This window comes from Sinocyclocheilus anshuiensis, unplaced genomic scaffold, assembly GCF_001515605.1.
Source record: "Sinocyclocheilus anshuiensis isolate Anshui unplaced genomic scaffold, SAMN03320099.WGS_v1.1 scaffold918, whole genome shotgun sequence".
Classification (NCBI taxonomy): Eukaryota; Metazoa; Chordata; class Actinopteri; order Cypriniformes; family Cyprinidae; genus Sinocyclocheilus; species Sinocyclocheilus anshuiensis.
Genome location: NW_015540946.1, coordinates 1,618,715 through 1,636,185, shown reverse-complemented (window position 1 = coordinate 1,636,185; position 17,471 = coordinate 1,618,715). Strand labels below are relative to the sequence as shown.

The 17,471-nt window shown below is 37.8% G+C and overlaps 1 protein-coding gene across 4 annotated transcripts in view; it reads right to left on the bottom strand.

Annotated features, from left to right (window-relative positions):
* Nucleotides 1-17,471, bottom strand: part of ehbp1 (EH domain binding protein 1) — a 138,918-nt gene that overhangs the window by 88,823 nt on the left and 32,624 nt on the right. For all 4 annotated transcript variants that reach the window (XM_016487971.1, XM_016487972.1, XM_016487974.1 and 1 more), the window contains exons 6-9: nucleotides 6,835-7,016; nucleotides 4,847-4,986; nucleotides 2,648-2,773; nucleotides 430-700 (exon numbers count right to left, since the gene is read on the bottom strand). In XM_016487971.1, the coding sequence (XP_016343457.1) occupies nucleotides 430-700; nucleotides 2,648-2,773; nucleotides 4,847-4,986; nucleotides 6,835-7,016 (719 nt within the window). The remainder of the gene's footprint in view (nucleotides 1-429; nucleotides 701-2,647; nucleotides 2,774-4,846; nucleotides 4,987-6,834; nucleotides 7,017-17,471) is intronic.

Below are 17,471 nucleotides of genomic sequence, written 5' to 3'. Positions count from 1 at the left end.
TCATAAGAAAAATAAACACCGGTATTCGGTATGAACCAGTATACCGCCCAGCACCAGAGCAGAGGTCACCTTTTTAATTCCAATTGGAGAGATAGACATTTGTTTGTCTTTATTATTATTATTTTGTGCTGTATTATTGGTTACTGTGTTATTTCTGTTTCTAAAGGCAGCAATAAATAACACTTTATTATCTAAAGAGTGTCCATGTGATTTTATACATTAATAATTTTGTGAAATGAATAAATGCATAATAATCGTCATAATCGTGAAATCGTGATTACTTCTCAGACAATAATCGTACCAACAAAATCTATAATCGTTGCATCCCTAGTTACAGAACTGTGTTGATAACTCAAAAATAATAATTTAAATTGATCTGCTGTAACCCACAGCCCCTCCCACAGAATATCCCAGAATTCCTTGACTCACTCATCTAGCTCCTCCTCCTCTGTCCTGGTTGTGTTGGCGTACAGGTATTTGCTCATGTCCACCGGACGGATGTTCTTTCTCTTGCTGCTTCTGGGTGAAGATACTTTAGGCTGGGGTTCGGGTTCAGGTTCGTCAAACGGGTTCCCGTGTTGAGAAGAATCCATATCTGTTTCAGCCTCATCAAACGGGTTTGAGGGATAAGAGATGTTCTGATCAAATACAGGCTCTTGATCTTTGATAGTAGACAGCACATGGGGCTTGGGAGATGGTTCTAGAAATACACAAATAATGCACAACATGCCCACCTGTATTATATAAATTATGCCCACCATAACAGTACTATTAAAGGGGTCATATGATGTTGCTAAAAAGAACATAATTTTGTGTATTTGGTGTAATGAAATGTGTTTATGCGGTTTAAGGTTAAAAAAAACATTATTTTCCACATATTGTACATTATTGTTTCGCCTCGGCTGAATACCTCAAGCGTGTGACGGAAATGTTACGCGCCTTACCATACTGTGATGCCGTGTCCCGGCCGGAGCGACGAGGCATTTCCAGTGGGGACATAATTACAGATTATAATGACTTAGCGGCGGCAACAATACTACAGCGAGAATAAAAGTTACGCCTTCTTTCGTTGCATGAACATTTGGGCGGCGTTATGCAAATCTTCCCACATCGTGACGTAGACATGTGGGGGCGTGTTAGAACGAGCCGTTTTAGGTAGGCGTGGTTGACTCTTAACTTTTATAAAGAATACCTCTTTGGATTTGAGACTTTAGTCTTTGCAACTTTACAGATCAGGAAAAATTGAAATCGCATCATATGACCCCTTTAAATGTATAATCATGAAAAGAAACTATAATTGAAATAAAAATTGTGAATAATCTCACAATCATAATCAACAGTCATAGCTGTAATAATTTCTTTATATTTTAAATAAAACATACATGGATCAATCGTTCACAATAAGCTCTATAACATGAATTAAAAAAATGTATTTTCATTTCATGCCAGCTTTATGACCAACTAGTCAATTAGTTGTTCTGACTACCCACTGACTAGTTGGATTTGAAAATAGTTTTGAACATCCCTAGTATCAAATGCATTTACATAATTAAATCTTAATTAAGAATGATTTTCCAAAATCCAGTTGCAGTAAACATTCCCTTTTCACTTAAAGGGATAGTTCACCCAAAAATGAAAATTAGCCCATTATTGACTCACCCTCAAGCCATCCTAGGTGTATATGACTTCCCTCTTTCAGATGAATCCAATCGGAGTTATATTAAAAATAGTCTTTGATCTTCCAAGCTGTTTATTGGCAGTCAGCGGGTGTTGCAGTTCATCAGTCCAAAAGAAGCGAAATAAAGTGCATCCATCCATGATAAAAAAGTGCCTCACACGGCTGCGGGATGCGTTTTTGTAAGAAAAATATCCATATTCAAAATGTAATCATCACTTTAATCTAGCTTGCGCCAACAGTTGTACACAGAAGCAGCTCCGGGAGGATGACGTAAGATCGTCTCGTGAAAACCAACATTTGTTTACAGGAGCAAAGGAAGCAAAGTTTCCTTACTTTAGCAAAGGAAAACCAGTCTCCTCTTGGCTTATATCGAAATCCTCCGACATTCTTCTTTACAAATCCTCATTTTGTACTTCTAATTCGTGACCGTTGTTTTGTTTTGATCTCTCCCCTGCGCTTCCGCGTTCGTCACTTCTGAGCGGCGCATGCGCAACACCGACGTCTTACGTCATCCGCCCGTAGCTGCTTCCATGCACAATAGTGAGCGCAAGCTAGATTAAATTGATTATTACATTTTAAATATGGTTATTTTTCTTACAAAAGCGCATCGATTCGCTACAGGAGGCCTTTGTTCACCCCCCACAGCCGTGTGAGGCACTTTTTATTATGGATGGATGCTTAATTTCACTTCTTTTGGACTGATGAACTGCAACACCCGCTGACTGTTATTAAACAGCTTGGAAGATCAAAGACAATTTTTAATGTAACTCCGACTGGATTCGTCTGAAAGAAGAAAATCATATACACCTAGGATGCCTTGAGGGTGAGTAATTCATGGGCTAATTTTCATTTTTGGGTGCACTTACCCTCTAATACATCGTCACGTGTCTCAGATTGTTAATGAGTACAACCTGCCCTGTTGATAAAGGGGCAAAGGGGTCATACAAAGAGTCAAGAGTCACTCCTTACCGTCCTCATCCGGGTCACCAAAGGGGTTAAGGTCAACCGGGTCATTAGGTTCATCGAAGAGGTTAGAGCTCATGTCGCTCTGCTCTTGGTCCTCCTGATCCAGGAAGTTCAACTTACTGATCAACTCTAAACCATCAACATCCATCCACAATGATAACAGAACAAGAAGGAAGAGAAAAGAGAACATCACTCATCAGTCCAAAACAATCAGCGAGGACAACCGCTGAATTATCGGGTGAAAATCTGAATAAAAGCAAAACTCTGGCATGAACAACCAATAAATAAATTGTTGACATCTGCATTTTGAAGTGAACCACACCAAGATCCTTCAGGTCCAAAGAGCTGTATGTTCCAGAAGAGCTGATGCAGGGTTTCATTCTGAACTTTTACTCACAACATGAGCCAGTGGGCCAAAAAAAAACAGTGTGTGTGTAGGGTGACAGAGTGAAGTGCTCTCTGAGGTGATAAGAAAGATGTGGCGTCTCTGTTCGCTCCACCACGCCACCCTGACCCATATTAAGCCATCCGAGCACTCTATCACATGACCAGTGGTGTTTTTAAGGACATGTCTTTCAGGATCATCAACTCCATGGATACGGAAACAACGTTTTTCAGAGGGTAGTTGGGTTCACTACAAACTGCAGAAGGTGGAACGAGGGTACAAGATCACAAATGAAGAACGCTAAATAAGAAAAAATTAAGCTCTATAACACACAGCACAACCACATGGATGGAAAAAAAGAGGAGAGAAGGAAAAAGACAGATAGTGAATAAAAGTGAGAGTGAGAACAGTGAGAGAGTGTGAATAAAAGAATGAAAGAAGGTGAAAGCGGAAAGACCTTCAGAAGAGGAGGCAGGTTTATTTGGTTGCTTTCGGCAGTCATCTGGATCTCCATCTATAGAGCTGAGAGCATTCAGCTGCCTCACAATCTCTGCAAACAGCACAACATACAATCAATACACACTCAAATACACACACACACACACACACACGCTAACCTGTATAATGCAAAGAGAGGTATGTAATACATTCAGGAAATGTGTGTGTGTGTGTGTGTGTGTGTGTGTGTTGAGGTGTGTCTCTCTGAAAAGAGACCGAACTGCGTCTTCGCTGTAACAAACTGTGAAAAACATATCGGACGTCATCTCTATGACAACAAAGAGATTCCTAAACCCATACGATGAATAAACAACTCAAGCATTTCCATAGGAGCTCCATACATACACTTATAAAGGGATAAAAGCACATGGGTTTAATGTTAAGACTCCAGCTTTTTGGGGGTGATGGGAGGCTGGATTATATCACAGAGTCCCACAGACACGCACTCACACAATCACACACACATAGACATATGCACATGCAAACACGAACATACACTCACAGGACATGTATTGGGTGGACATTCCTTATCATACACAAAGATCAAGCAGTGCATTGTGTATGAAAGCCTAAAAAAAGCAGCTAATAAACTATGACCAAAAACATAACAAATGTAAACAAGCACAGCCATAAGCCTCAATAGGCATAAGTAAATGCGCACATACACACAGAAATTAAACCACAAAAGGAAAAAAGGTAACTGTCACTCAAATGAAACTGAACTGAGACTGGACAGAAATCCTGAAGAGAACACCAAACACTGACATGCTGAAATTTATAAGCGACCAAAACTCCACACATATCTATTCTTGTTCTCTTATAACAATTTAGACATAAATATTTAGCTTATACACTACATACAAATGCACCATGCAGCCATCAGAAACTAAATTCTAGAAAAATGAATAAAATAGAACAGAACAGAATAGAAAGAACAACAAAAAGAACAGAAACAACGGAATAAGAAATAGATCATGAAACAGAACAAAAGCAATAAAACAAGAAACAAAACAAATATAATAAAATAAAGTAATGAATACAATTGAAAACGAAGAAACATTAGGAATAACAGAATAGAAAAATATAATAGAATTAATGAAAAATAATGAAAAATAATGAAACAAATGAATAATGGAAAAAATGTAATAAATAGAACCAATCAAGAAACAGAACAGATTATTACATACAAAAGAAAAGAACAGAATAGAATAATAATGAAAAAGGAACAGATCAAGAAACAACAGATCACTGCCTTTCAACAGAAAGAATTATCAGATTCACCTGCAAAGCGTCTTCAGATGAAATTCAGCAGGTCTCACCTGTGATCTTGGCGGACTTTTCCTCTTGGTTCACTCTGTTCTCCTCATCTTCCTCATTCTCTTCCTCAAAATCATCCAGATTACCAATATCAGCTTGCTTCATGCTCATCAGACTGGCCAGACTCTGCATATCTTCATCACTACACACAAAAAGTGACAGAGACAAAAGCACTATATAAATCTGATGAAATCAATTCATAGATGAGATGAATTCACCATAGATGAGGTATAGAGTACTCAGCAGCCCCAGACAGAATTTGAGGCTTTTATTTATTTATTTATTTTTATTTTGCATTTTTCTGCACTCATTTAGAAGCGAATCGGATTTGAAATGGATGTAAATACTGTAAAATTGAGAATGCATTGAGAATTTTTTACTTTTTTTTTTATAACACCTTCCCCAGAACTTGAATAAAACACCGACAACACTGTTGGTAAAGAGTGAATTTGGCTTCCATTCACTGTGCTTTTGTGTAAAAAGAAGAAGATGGATGGAAGATGAGAAGAAAGCCAGGTTGACAGAGAGAGCCAGCGAAAGATGAACGTGTAAACGAAATGCCCTTCATGGTCCTGCTCATAAGAGGCAGTGCAATACGGACATGCATTCCAGCCAGGGCATTCACAAGCACGGCAAGATAACGCTCCTGGATTAACTCCCTCTCTCCCTCCCAATGTCCCTGTCTTCAAGTTCTCTCTGTCTATCTCACACTTCTTTATGAATGCAGTCCAGTCTTTCTTTGGCAGGCATGGAGCTGATTTGAACTTATGTAATGGGGTTTATTTGTGTGCTGTTGAGATCATTCCCATGGCTTAAGAGCGGTTACACTTCCGTCGCATAACCTCACGCCACAAAAGCCACACAAACATACACGTATCTCATATAGCGCAAGGGTGAAATCACATACACTCACACACGCTTCTTGCTTCCTTTATTTAGAGGGAAGCAGAGATCAGAAAAAAAAAGAGGGAAACGTGGATATTGCGAGACGAGTGAAGGAAAGATATTTAAACTCTCAAGGCCAGTGGCTGGAAAGATTCCATCTGACTTCTGTTTGTTGTGACACGCATGTCAAAAAGCAACAGCTCAAGTCTGGGGCGAAGTTCTCCAAAAGGATTTGATTTCTTTTAGTGCATGCCAGGGGAACGTGAGGTACAGTCGTAAATGTGTGTTTCCTGATATTTTCTGAACAACAGTACCCAGGGAACAAGCAAGTTGCATAAAAATAATATAATAACATTCAAATAAAAATAATTCTGTTTATATATTCTATTCTATTTTTCTATAATAATATAAATAAATATGAATTAAAGGGGTCATATGATGTTGCTAAAAAGAACATTATTTTGTGTATTTGGTGTAATGAAATGTGTTTATGCGGTTTAAGGTTCAAAAAACACATTATTTTCCACATACTGTACATTATTGTTTCTCCTCTATGCCCGCCTTTCTGAAACATGCACCAAGAGCTTGTAACACTTCAAAGAGAAAGGAAAAATTGAAATCGCATCATATGACCCCTTTAATAATAACAGAAATTTGATTGCCACAATTACTTCTGACCAATGAACTATATTTTAATGACAAACTAATAAAAGATCACCCAAAGTGTTAATCACAGAATCATATTATATCTGCATCAAAAAAATGTGTGTGAAGTATTTAAGTTCAGTTTAGCAAAATTCACCAAAATGTCATGGTCAAAAAGGCCCACTGTCTGTTGTCAATAGTGTAGCGAGGTATGAAGCACAGCTCACACAGTCACTTTCAAAGAGGAAGGGCTGGAGAGAGGGATGTGAGGGGGAGAGATCCAGGGAAAGGAATGTTGGGAATGTCAGGTATCGTCACTCCCTGTCACTGAGGCAAAAAAAGAAAGAAATGAACAGAGAGAAAAGGAATAAGAGCGTAATTTAAAGTGGCAGCATTCCTTCAGGGTGGGGTGCAGTCAGCTGGTTTTGGAGGTGTGGGTGGTGTAGTGGGCTGCTCTTACGTGGCTTTGCCCTCTCGCAGAAAGATGCAGGACAGGGAGAACTGCAGTGTTGCGGAAACCACTTTCTTGGACAGCGGCTTGAACTTGAGCTTGACGTCTGTCTGTGTGGGCATGGCACTGGCGTACTGCTTCATGTTAATGCAGCTGGTGGCCAACGCTTTCCGACGACCTGACGGAGATTCCTAAAATAACACACACACACACACACACACACACACACACACACACACACACAAAAGAGGAGCTAAAAAAAAACACACACACACACACACACACACACACACACACACACACACAAAAGAGAGAGTTAGAACACTTCTTAAGCTGAAAAAATTTAAATTAAACTCCTTTATTACAATTGCTACCAACACTTCATTGAAAAAAAAAATCTCATAAACTGACATCAATATGTTTTTAACAGTTTCAAATCGTAATAAATACATATGTGACCCTGGACCACAAAACCAGTCTTAAGTCGCTGGGGTATATTTGTAGCAATAGCCAAAAATACATTGTATGGGTCAAAATGATTGATTTTTCTTTTATGCCAAAAATCATTAGGATATTAAGTAAAGATCATGTTCCATAAAGATATTTTGTAAATTTCCTACTGTAAATATATCAAAACTTCATTTTTGATTAGTAATATGCATTGCTAAGAACTTAATTTGGACAACTTTAAAGGCGATTTTCTCAATATTTTTATTTTTTTTGCACCCTCAGATTCCAGATTTTCAAATAGTTGTATCTCGGCCAAATTTATGTCCTATCATAACAAACCATACATCAATGGAAAGCTTATTTATTCAGCTTTCAGCTGAATGTATAAATCTCAATTTACAAAAATTGACCCTTATGACTGGTTTTGTGGTCCAGAGTCACATTTGACAAAACAACCCTGTGGTGCTTTACTAAGAAAAAATAAAAATCAAAAAGAATGAATGAAAGTTGCTAATCCTCACACTTACAGGTAAAATCATCTCCTGTTTTAACATGTACAAAGCCCACACACACACCCCAGGGGAAAACAGCACTCCTGGAACACGTGCATACAAGTTTATGTAGACATAGAAGTTTATGTCTTAATGGAGTATGAACTCTAAAAGAAAAGAATGCTAAAAAATCTAGCAAACAGAATGAAACCGAATTCTCTATGCTGAGATAAAGCTACATTTGGAAGCCATTTACAGGCATATATCACGTCAACCTTCAAACGACTTTTCAGACAAAGAAAAGGTCATATTGGAACTAAAAGGTGTTAATTTGGCTAAATAATTTAAATAACCAAACTCAGTATTAGTTTATCACCTCTGACAACAGCAGAGCAAACATGCCCGGTCATAATGGTCAATGGCGCCCCCTGTAGGTAAAAGTCTGGAATATTCTAAAAGGACTAGAAAGGAAACCTGAACTGGCCCTGATTCTGCTCTCCCATTCATTGGATTTGTTTATGGTTAGTGAAGTCCAGTAAACATCAATTCTTTTATGGATTCAGACTGTGCTACAATTAATAATAATAATGGTTTAAAAAAAAAAGTAATGAGAGGAAAAGGGTTTGACACCAGCCATGTGCCAAAATGACTTTAGGGTGACAACATCTAATAAAAACGGAACAAAACAAAACACTATCCCACCATTTGCCAGATAGGCCGGAAACGCAGTTGGAGACATTTCCTGACCTGCCTCCTCTTATTTAACAAAGCCAAAAAAATATCATCACGTTTAGTCTTTGTTCTTAAAGCATTTTCTCAGCTTGCTGACTAAGTATCAGCAATTTCCTCCCGGATGAAAGTACCACACTCAACCTGTGAAACATGTTTCAACACCATCACACAGGCCACGGTGCAGGGACAGCTTCCTTTATGCTCTCATCACTTTTATCCCATCAGGCATGTTGTGCAGAGCAATCCAAAACAAAATGAGCAGAGAGAGAAATGAAGGCCTTGTGTACAACCTGTCAAACAGCCTGCATTCATACACCTGCCTGTGTGCATATGTGGAGCAACTACATATAGATCTCCAGATAGAAATCTCATTCCCAGGCACATGAGTGTGTGTTTGCATGTATCAGTGGTCCCCGTAGTTAAAGACGAGCCCTTATCAGAGCAGTCTCAGGAAGATTGAGATGCAGAGAGCTGAAGAGCGACTATTTTCGTCTCAGAAATGCCTCGATACAGTTCCATACACACACATAAAAACCTGCCGACTCACAAGGGCAGTGCACACTAACCCGTCTTCCTTCTTCCGGTTTGCTGAAGGTGATTAATCTGACTGAATGGCACCATCAGAGGTGTCGAACAAGAACACACCACGTGCCGGCGGCTTAAACACAGACAGAGACGTAAAGCGATGGAGCGCTGACCCGATCAAAACAACAGTGCCACCTGCCAATCTCACACCCAGACAAATTACCCACAATCCCCCACTCCAGCTGGGACGGGAGACTGTCCTCTGTGACTCCTTCAGTAAATGAAAACGATAAAAGGGAGGGGAAAAAACCTGCGTCTAAGATTCAAAACCGCTCGCCGACGAGGCGACTTGACATTTGTGTTGACATTTGAGCCCCTGTTGAATCGGTCGGAAATACAGCACGACATCCCTGAAGAATCCAGCGCTCCAAAGCGTGTCTTATCGCTGAGATTATGCACTGGCATTATACCAAGCTAATAGTGCATGTAGGTCCTTTATGAATGAATTTCAAAATGCATCAAACACTTAAGAAGGATTTAGTCCTTCCCCTGAAAAAATACTTAAGAATATGCAAATATGCGGGGAAGAATTAGGTTTAACAGATTTGACGAGCGCAAACAATGAGGGTGTTCTTTTCCCTGGCTGCTGGTGTCAATCAGAACCCCAGATTACCGTCCAGGATTATGACAATGTGTAAAATGAAAAGAGACAATAAGACACTTTTAATTTATCACAGGGATATGACTATCAATACGCAGCTATTGTACCCACAGAATTGCTAAATACCTGGCGGAGAGGGGAGATGAAGGTGCCAGGGTGGCTGGCTGCTGCCCCCTGCTGCTCCCTTAAGAAGCATATCACCCTACACACACCAATATAGACACGTCTACTGAGAGAAGAATGTCAAACTGTAATGTTTAAAAACAAAAACATACATTAAATATCAGTGAGCAGATTTTGACTACATATTGTGGAAAATGTTAACTTTGTGTATGTTTTATTAAAGTTTTGTGTATATCCTGCAAAATATCATTAAACCACTGTCACATAATTTAATCCCAAAGCAGAGACAATCAAACCAAAGTGTCAAAAAGCGTTTACATTAGCTGATTACATTATTAGCATTGTGCGATTATATTAAGTTAAAGAAAACACACTGTATTAGCTAACTAAAGTTAGGTAACTGTATTGGTTATTGTTAGCTTAAACTAAAACTAGTATTAATCGTTCTTGGTAATTGAAATAAAACCCAAATAAGATTCAACACTAGATACAAATTTTAAACTTAAAAACTGAGAAAATAAGACATTTTGTCTTGGCAGTAACTAAAATAAATTAGTAAGTACAATTAAAAAAGTACTAAAATGAATATGAAAAAAATATTTTTAAATAAAGTTAAACAGAAATATTTAAAAAATGAACAAAAACTAATAAAATTGACAAATCGAATAGCAAAATTATTAAAAATTTAAACATTAAAATGAAAATATAAAAATATAAAAAGCTAATACAAAATATTAATAAATACTATAATGCTATACTAATACTATACTAATATAATACTTTACTGACAGTATATAAATTATACTAAAAACAACACTGCTGCATACTATATGTGCAATTCAATGTCTACACTGCAATTCTATATACAAATTCAAAATGGCAAGCCTATAAAATATAGAATGTAACGGTTTACAACAATGAAAATTATTTTGCCCAACTCCAGTTTACATGTTTGCCATTTTCTGAAACACCATTAACTGTAAAACAAGATATTCAACAGTAAATAAATGATTAGAAACATTGCTCTGGATGACATCCATGGTGCCATGGCATGTTTGGGTTGTCTACAATTTTTCCAGTGAATCATGGAGATGTTTGCCTGTGACCTGTGCTTAAATGTTTGTTTTGTTAACACGATGACAATCTAACACCATCACTGAGAGGATAGCAGACATAACACTTCAAATGATGACAATATTCGATATTTCTCATCTGCATGTGTGTAGTGTATTTGTGTGTCCCTGTTAGAGGAGAACACCACAAAACCCCTGCAGGCTCTCACACCTAAAATGAACCTCAAACTTCCTTTGACTGACATTTCCAGGAAGCGCAAGGAAGAAAGGGGTGCGACCGGGAGCTTCATCCACTTTAGGGTGTGTATGTGTGTAGTGTTTAGGCGGGTGGCAGCCCCAGCTGTCCCAGTATTGATCCACAGCTGGTGCCAGTATGGGGGGTGCGGGTCAGGGCTGTGGGGCTTCCTTCCCAACACACACACACACACACAGAGCAGAGGAACAAGATGAGCAGAAAGAGTGATGCTGAACTTCTGATTCTGACTCAATTTAGAATTTGTTTAGTATTTTAACTTTTGACTGTTTCATTCCCAAATACTGGCTCACAAAACCGGTTCTCGGTTCCCAGCCCGAGATGATCCCTGAGGGGATCAGAAATGTAGTGTTTGTCAAAGAAATGGGCCACAATAGGCTTTTCCATCAATAAATGCCAGTTGCGGGTTTCTGCATGAACGCGGAGCCGAATATAAATATATAAAGGAAGAGACAAAGAGAGAAAAAGAGGGAGAGGACGGATGACACATTTTCAGTTGGCATCACCCAGGGCCTATTTCTATCTGTCATCACTCATCTGTTGTGATTCAAATGTGATTTCCCCAAACTGTCATTGAGTGGCGCTCGCACACACAGATTAGGGGTAGTGTCATTATTTGTGGGAATTGTTATTGAGGGTAGGGCCGGTGGCTGGGGGATTGCCATTGTTCCAGCTGAACATAAAAGACTAGCAAAGCCAACAGACCAAGACTTATGGAAATCAAAAATAATACCAGCCACCAAAATAATAAAAGAGCCCAAAAACAATACCAGCCTATTATAAAAGAGAGGCAGAGAAGATGCCAGCTTAATACCTTCAGAGAGAGAGAAATCACAAAAAGCTGTGCTCAAATACTGGAGATGTCGTTTCCGCAGCATACCCACACTGGGACACCGCCTGGTGCCTATGAACACACAAAACAATAACAATAGACAACAGAAAATAAATCTCTCTCTACAACCCACCAAGCCCTGTGACCTACAGTTTCTTTCAGGCTTTCCAATGAAGGACAAGCATCCGCTGCCAAAATGACTCTTAAACACAGACATCACATACATCAGGCCTGTGAAAGATCGGTAAATTCATCTTAAGAGGTTCAAAACGAGTGTATCAAGTTTTTATATAAAAAAGACTTGACCTGCCTGCCTATTTTTTTAATCTCTCTCTGTGCTTTATTGTCATGACTAGGGCTGGGTATCGTTCAAAAATTTTCAATATTGATACCTTGAATTTGAAGCTGGTTCCTGAACGATACTTTTTTCAATACCAATTTTATGAAATCCATTTTAACAAGATTACATTACGCATTACCTAAAAAACCTTTGGTTTTATTTTTTCAGCTTGTTGAGGTTTTTACAGACTCAAAGACTCATCTCCTGAGCCACTGCACAAAGGAACAAAACATAACCAACACAATAAATCAGTGTAAATAGTTTTGAGTTTCCACATCTTTTAGGCAAGTTTACACTACTGTGCTTTCAACTTAAAATGTATAGCTTAGACAGAATCATCATTTCTATTCATTTTCCACTGATTTATTGATGAGCATTAGCTGCTTCCAGTGCTGTCTGCCTGTTTTCTATTCCGCGATCGCTGTTCTGACTCAGAGGAAACTCATTTGCTGCTCATATGTCAATTACATGTTCATAACTGGCCCTGTCTCCAATGACAAACATCCATTACACTTCTGTGTTCGGTTCTGTACAGAAGAAACCCAGGAAAACATTTCTACGGATGAAACATGAAGCTAATAAACACAATTAGCTTCATGTTTCATCCGTAGAAATGTTTTCCTGGGTTTCTTCTGTACAGAACTGAACACAGAAGTGTAATGGACATTTGTCATTGGAGACAGGTTTAGGTACATCATGCATGCTTACTGGCTCACTGACGTTGACGAGATTAACCCCTTAGGTATCGAAATTTGGTACCGAACGACAAGACATTTTTAGATACTCTGTGGTATCGAGGCAATTCGGTCAGTGTCTAAAAAGTATTGCACTCGATACCTAGCCCTGTGTGTTAATATTACATTTGTATTTGCAAAGCAAAAGTGTAAAGAAAAAATTGAACAAATTGAGTAAATAAGCAATTAAAATAAAGTAAGGATAAATAATTTTTTATATTATTATTATAAAAAGTAATATAATAATATAATAAAGTAATAAAATAAAGCAAAAATACAAATAAAATAACACATTATAAAGTCACACAGCCCATTCCAAAAACTAAGGTCAATAAATAATATTTTTTTTCTTTTGCTCAGTCCATCCCTCTTCCATCCTCTCAGTTATCAGCTGTGGGCCAAAAAAATACTGCTCCGTAAACACCTTCAACACTGCAGCACTCCAGCACACACACAATGTATATCAGAGAGACAGGTAAGCACACATACACACACCAGAGACAGATTTATTGGATGAACACCCAACATGCCATTTTTAAAGGTGCCAGCTCATCAGTTTCCACCTCACATGACCACACACACACACAGCTGTAATTATATCGACAGCACTAACCTAAATTAATGCTCAGTGAGTCCATCACTGGTATAAAGGAGACCGTTATCAGTGCTGGGTGGAAAAATGCTGAGTGTGTGTGTGTGTCTTCTGAGACAGCGGAAAGTCACCCTGTTTGACAGAAGAAACCCATCATAATCAGTTATTTTATGTGCAGCACTTGCAGACTTTAGTCCATGAACTAGCCACTGGATAAAAAATATTTTAGAGACGATAAGGGGAATTATAGATGTGTGTGTAAGTGCCAGAGAGCCAACTGCCACAACACTAAAGCCAGTAACAGTAACGGCTTCATCGTGACCAGCTAAGTTCTTATTGGATGTCTCACTGTCAGGTTAGGAGATGAAAAATGGATGGGAGAAAATCACAATATGGACAATATGGACTGTCAAGTGAATTGACTTAAAGGGACTTTGGTTTTGTTCAACACAACATTCAGGGTCTTTAATAATCAGTCTGCGAGCACTCAGAGTCTGAAGGAATCTCAGGATCCGAGCTGCTGTAAGAGCTTCTGTCATGATGTCGTAAAGCAGGTTCTATGGCAGTGTCGTCCCACAGGCTTTTGAGGGTCGTATCTGTGTTGGCTCTTGAGTTTTAAGCCGTTTAAGACTGACATAATAGGTTTAATCCATCACACGGAGTCTATGGTTTTAAAAAGAGTTTAAGTAACAGAAGACACTTTACAGAGTACCTGCCTGAATCAAATTATGCTCAAACAGGCAGTTAATTAAACAGACATCATCCCTGCTTAATTTTCTTACATATACACTACTGTTCAAAACTTTGGGGTCAGTAAGATTTTTTCAATTTTTTTTATCTATGTATCTAAAAACAATAATATCGCAAAATATTATTAAAATTTTAAATAACTGTTTTATATTTGAATATATCTTAAAAGTAATTTATTAATTTAGTAGCCAAGCTGAATTTTCACTAGCCATTCCTCCAGTCTTCAGTGTTACATGAACCTTCAGAAATCATTCTGATATGCTGATATGCTTGGTGCCAGAAACATTTCTTATTATTATCATCAATTGTTGAAAACTTTTTTTCATTTTTCATTTTTGTGCAAACTGTGATGCATCTTTTTCAGGATTTTTGTGTAAACTGTGATGCATCTTTTTCAGGATTTTTGTGGAAACTGTGATGCATCTTTTTCAGGATTCCTTGAACAATAGAAAGTTTAAAAGAACAGCATTTTTTGAAACAGAAATCATTTTTGGAATAAAAATGCAAAAGTGGCCATTTTGATCAATTTAATATGTCTTTGCTGAATAAAAGCATTAATTTCTTAAAAAAAAAATATTACTGATTCCAAACTTTTTATAGTGTATTTATTAGAATTCATACAAAAACCAAAATCCATAGTACGTGGACAAAAAAAGCTATTAATTAGGGATGCACCGAATGTTCGGCAACCGAAATTATTCGGCGGCCGAATAAGAAAAAAGACCAATAAATTGTACCGAACAAAGACGTGACGCGATCAAATAGAGGCGCGCGCTAATGCAGCAAACATGATGGCAGTGTGGAAACATTTAAAGCTGTCTGAAAAAGATGCAAAAATCATTACAAGCACCGACAGCGAGAGACTGTTTAGTACTGCATCGCATGTCTTCGATGAGAAGAGGAAGGGTGGTTGTTGCTGGTTACTGTATGATGATTAAAATCGCGAAATGCCCTTAAACAATTAAATAAATTGCAGAATGTTATGTTTTCTAATATACGCAGGAATTGCACGTGTTCAAACAGCGCTGCACGAGCTCGCGGCGGCAGGGTTCAAAGTCCAAAGCGCGAGGGAAATCTGCGCTGAAACTGTGTTACTCGTCAGCTGCTCAGTAAAATGTTTATGAATTTTTACAAGGCATGTGACAATGCGATACGTGCAACAAACGTCTTCCCAAATTCGTAATGAGAATCATTTGTCAACAAAAAGAAGCACGGAGGTCTTCCTGCGGGTTTCTGCCAAAATAAAAGTTGATAAAAAGCAAGAACTCCATCAACATTAATAAATGTTATTCTAATTTTACTGTTGTTCTGTAAAATAAAATAAAAAAATAAAATAATAATGAAAATAATAATTACAACAGCTCTATTAATACATTTATTGTAACATTTACACATAGTGTTCAGACTAGGATCTATAATATTTTCTAATGTTTTAAAATAAGTATTTTCTGCTCATCAAGGCTGCATTTATTTGTACAGCAAAAAATACATGCCTGATTCAAGAAGGGAGTCTAAAATATCGGCCAAAAAATATTATTTGACTAACTTATTCATTTTAAGTTAAGTTGTGTTTTATTGTTATAATGTCTGCTAGAATGTAAAAAAATGTTCAGTGTTAAGTAAATATTTTTTAATTGTTGTTTTGTAAATTATTTTTTCTCTGAAAAGCAAGACAAAACAGTAAAAAGCACATTTTGGCTATTTAATTTATGCAATGGTGAAAAAATTGGCAAAATGGGGGTTTGTAAAAAGCGCTGTGTGTTTGTATTTCAGGTAGGTATTTCTGAAAGTGAACAACAGTGCGATTGTTCCACAGCTATATCACGTTTGTCGTTCGTTTTCCATAAACCAAAACCAGCAAAGCAAAGCAAAACAAAACCAGACAGATGAAGTAATGCTAAAAAACTAACAAAAACAGAGGGATTAGAACTGTGTGTGCATGTGTCCCGTTAACGGCAAAAGCTTTAAAAATCACACTTTTTTTCAACTGCATCAACCGAAACATTCAACGGCCAGGAGTCAAACACAGATGTTCGAAACACTCCAGTGCTTTAGCCCTAAAAGAGCAGATTACATTTATGAATGTATGCAAAGAGAGATCGGGAGATCAAGTTTACAGAGTTCAGATCATTAAATCTAATAATACTAATAATCTGACTGATATCCGACTATAACTACTCAGTTAATATGTAACTTAGGGGATGGTATTGTGAGTGCAATCTGAGATAGCAATCTGGAGAAAGAGAGAGGGGGAACACCTGGGTCAAGCTTGTGGATAAATATTTGGCTTTGAGGAATATTTTTCAGAGCCACAAAGATCTGTCTCCATCAGCAGGCACCATCTTAAGAAGAAAAAGAAAAATAAATATGGCAGAGATGCGGAGAAAGAGATAGAGAGGGAGGGACAGACGCAGAATGGAGGGAGATAAAAATAAATGTGAAGGCAGGCAGGTGAGGAAGGGTGGACAACAGTCTTAAAAAAAATGAAAGGAAAAATGGCGGACAAAGAACGAAGGACCAGTGATATAACACGAACACTGAAGAGAAGTGTGTGTGTGTGCTCACCTGATGTTACACCTCTAAGCCCAAATAATAACATAGCAGTACAGAAATGCAGCAGACAACACACACACACACACAGGGCTGGGTATCGTTCAAATATTTTCGATACCGATACCTTGACTTCGATACCAGTTCCTGAACGATACTTTTTTCGATACCAGTTTTATGAAATCAATTTTAAAAAGATTACATTATCTAAAAAAAAAAAATTGGTTTTATTTTTCAGCTTGTTGATATTTATACAAACTCAAAGACTCATCTCCTGAGCCACTGCACAAAGGAACAAAATGTAACCAACAGAATAAATCAGTGCAAATAGTTTTAATAAAGCTCAAATAGTCTTCAGTTTACACATCTGTTAGGCTACATTTACACTAGTTAGTGTTCGTTTTAAAATGCATAGCTCAGACAGAATCATGATTTCTATTTATTTTCCACTGATCGCTTGTCGGAGATAGTGGAAAGCCGGCTTGAAACGCAGTGGAAACGCCAGTATGACGAGGATCGTTTTCATTTTAAAACATAAAC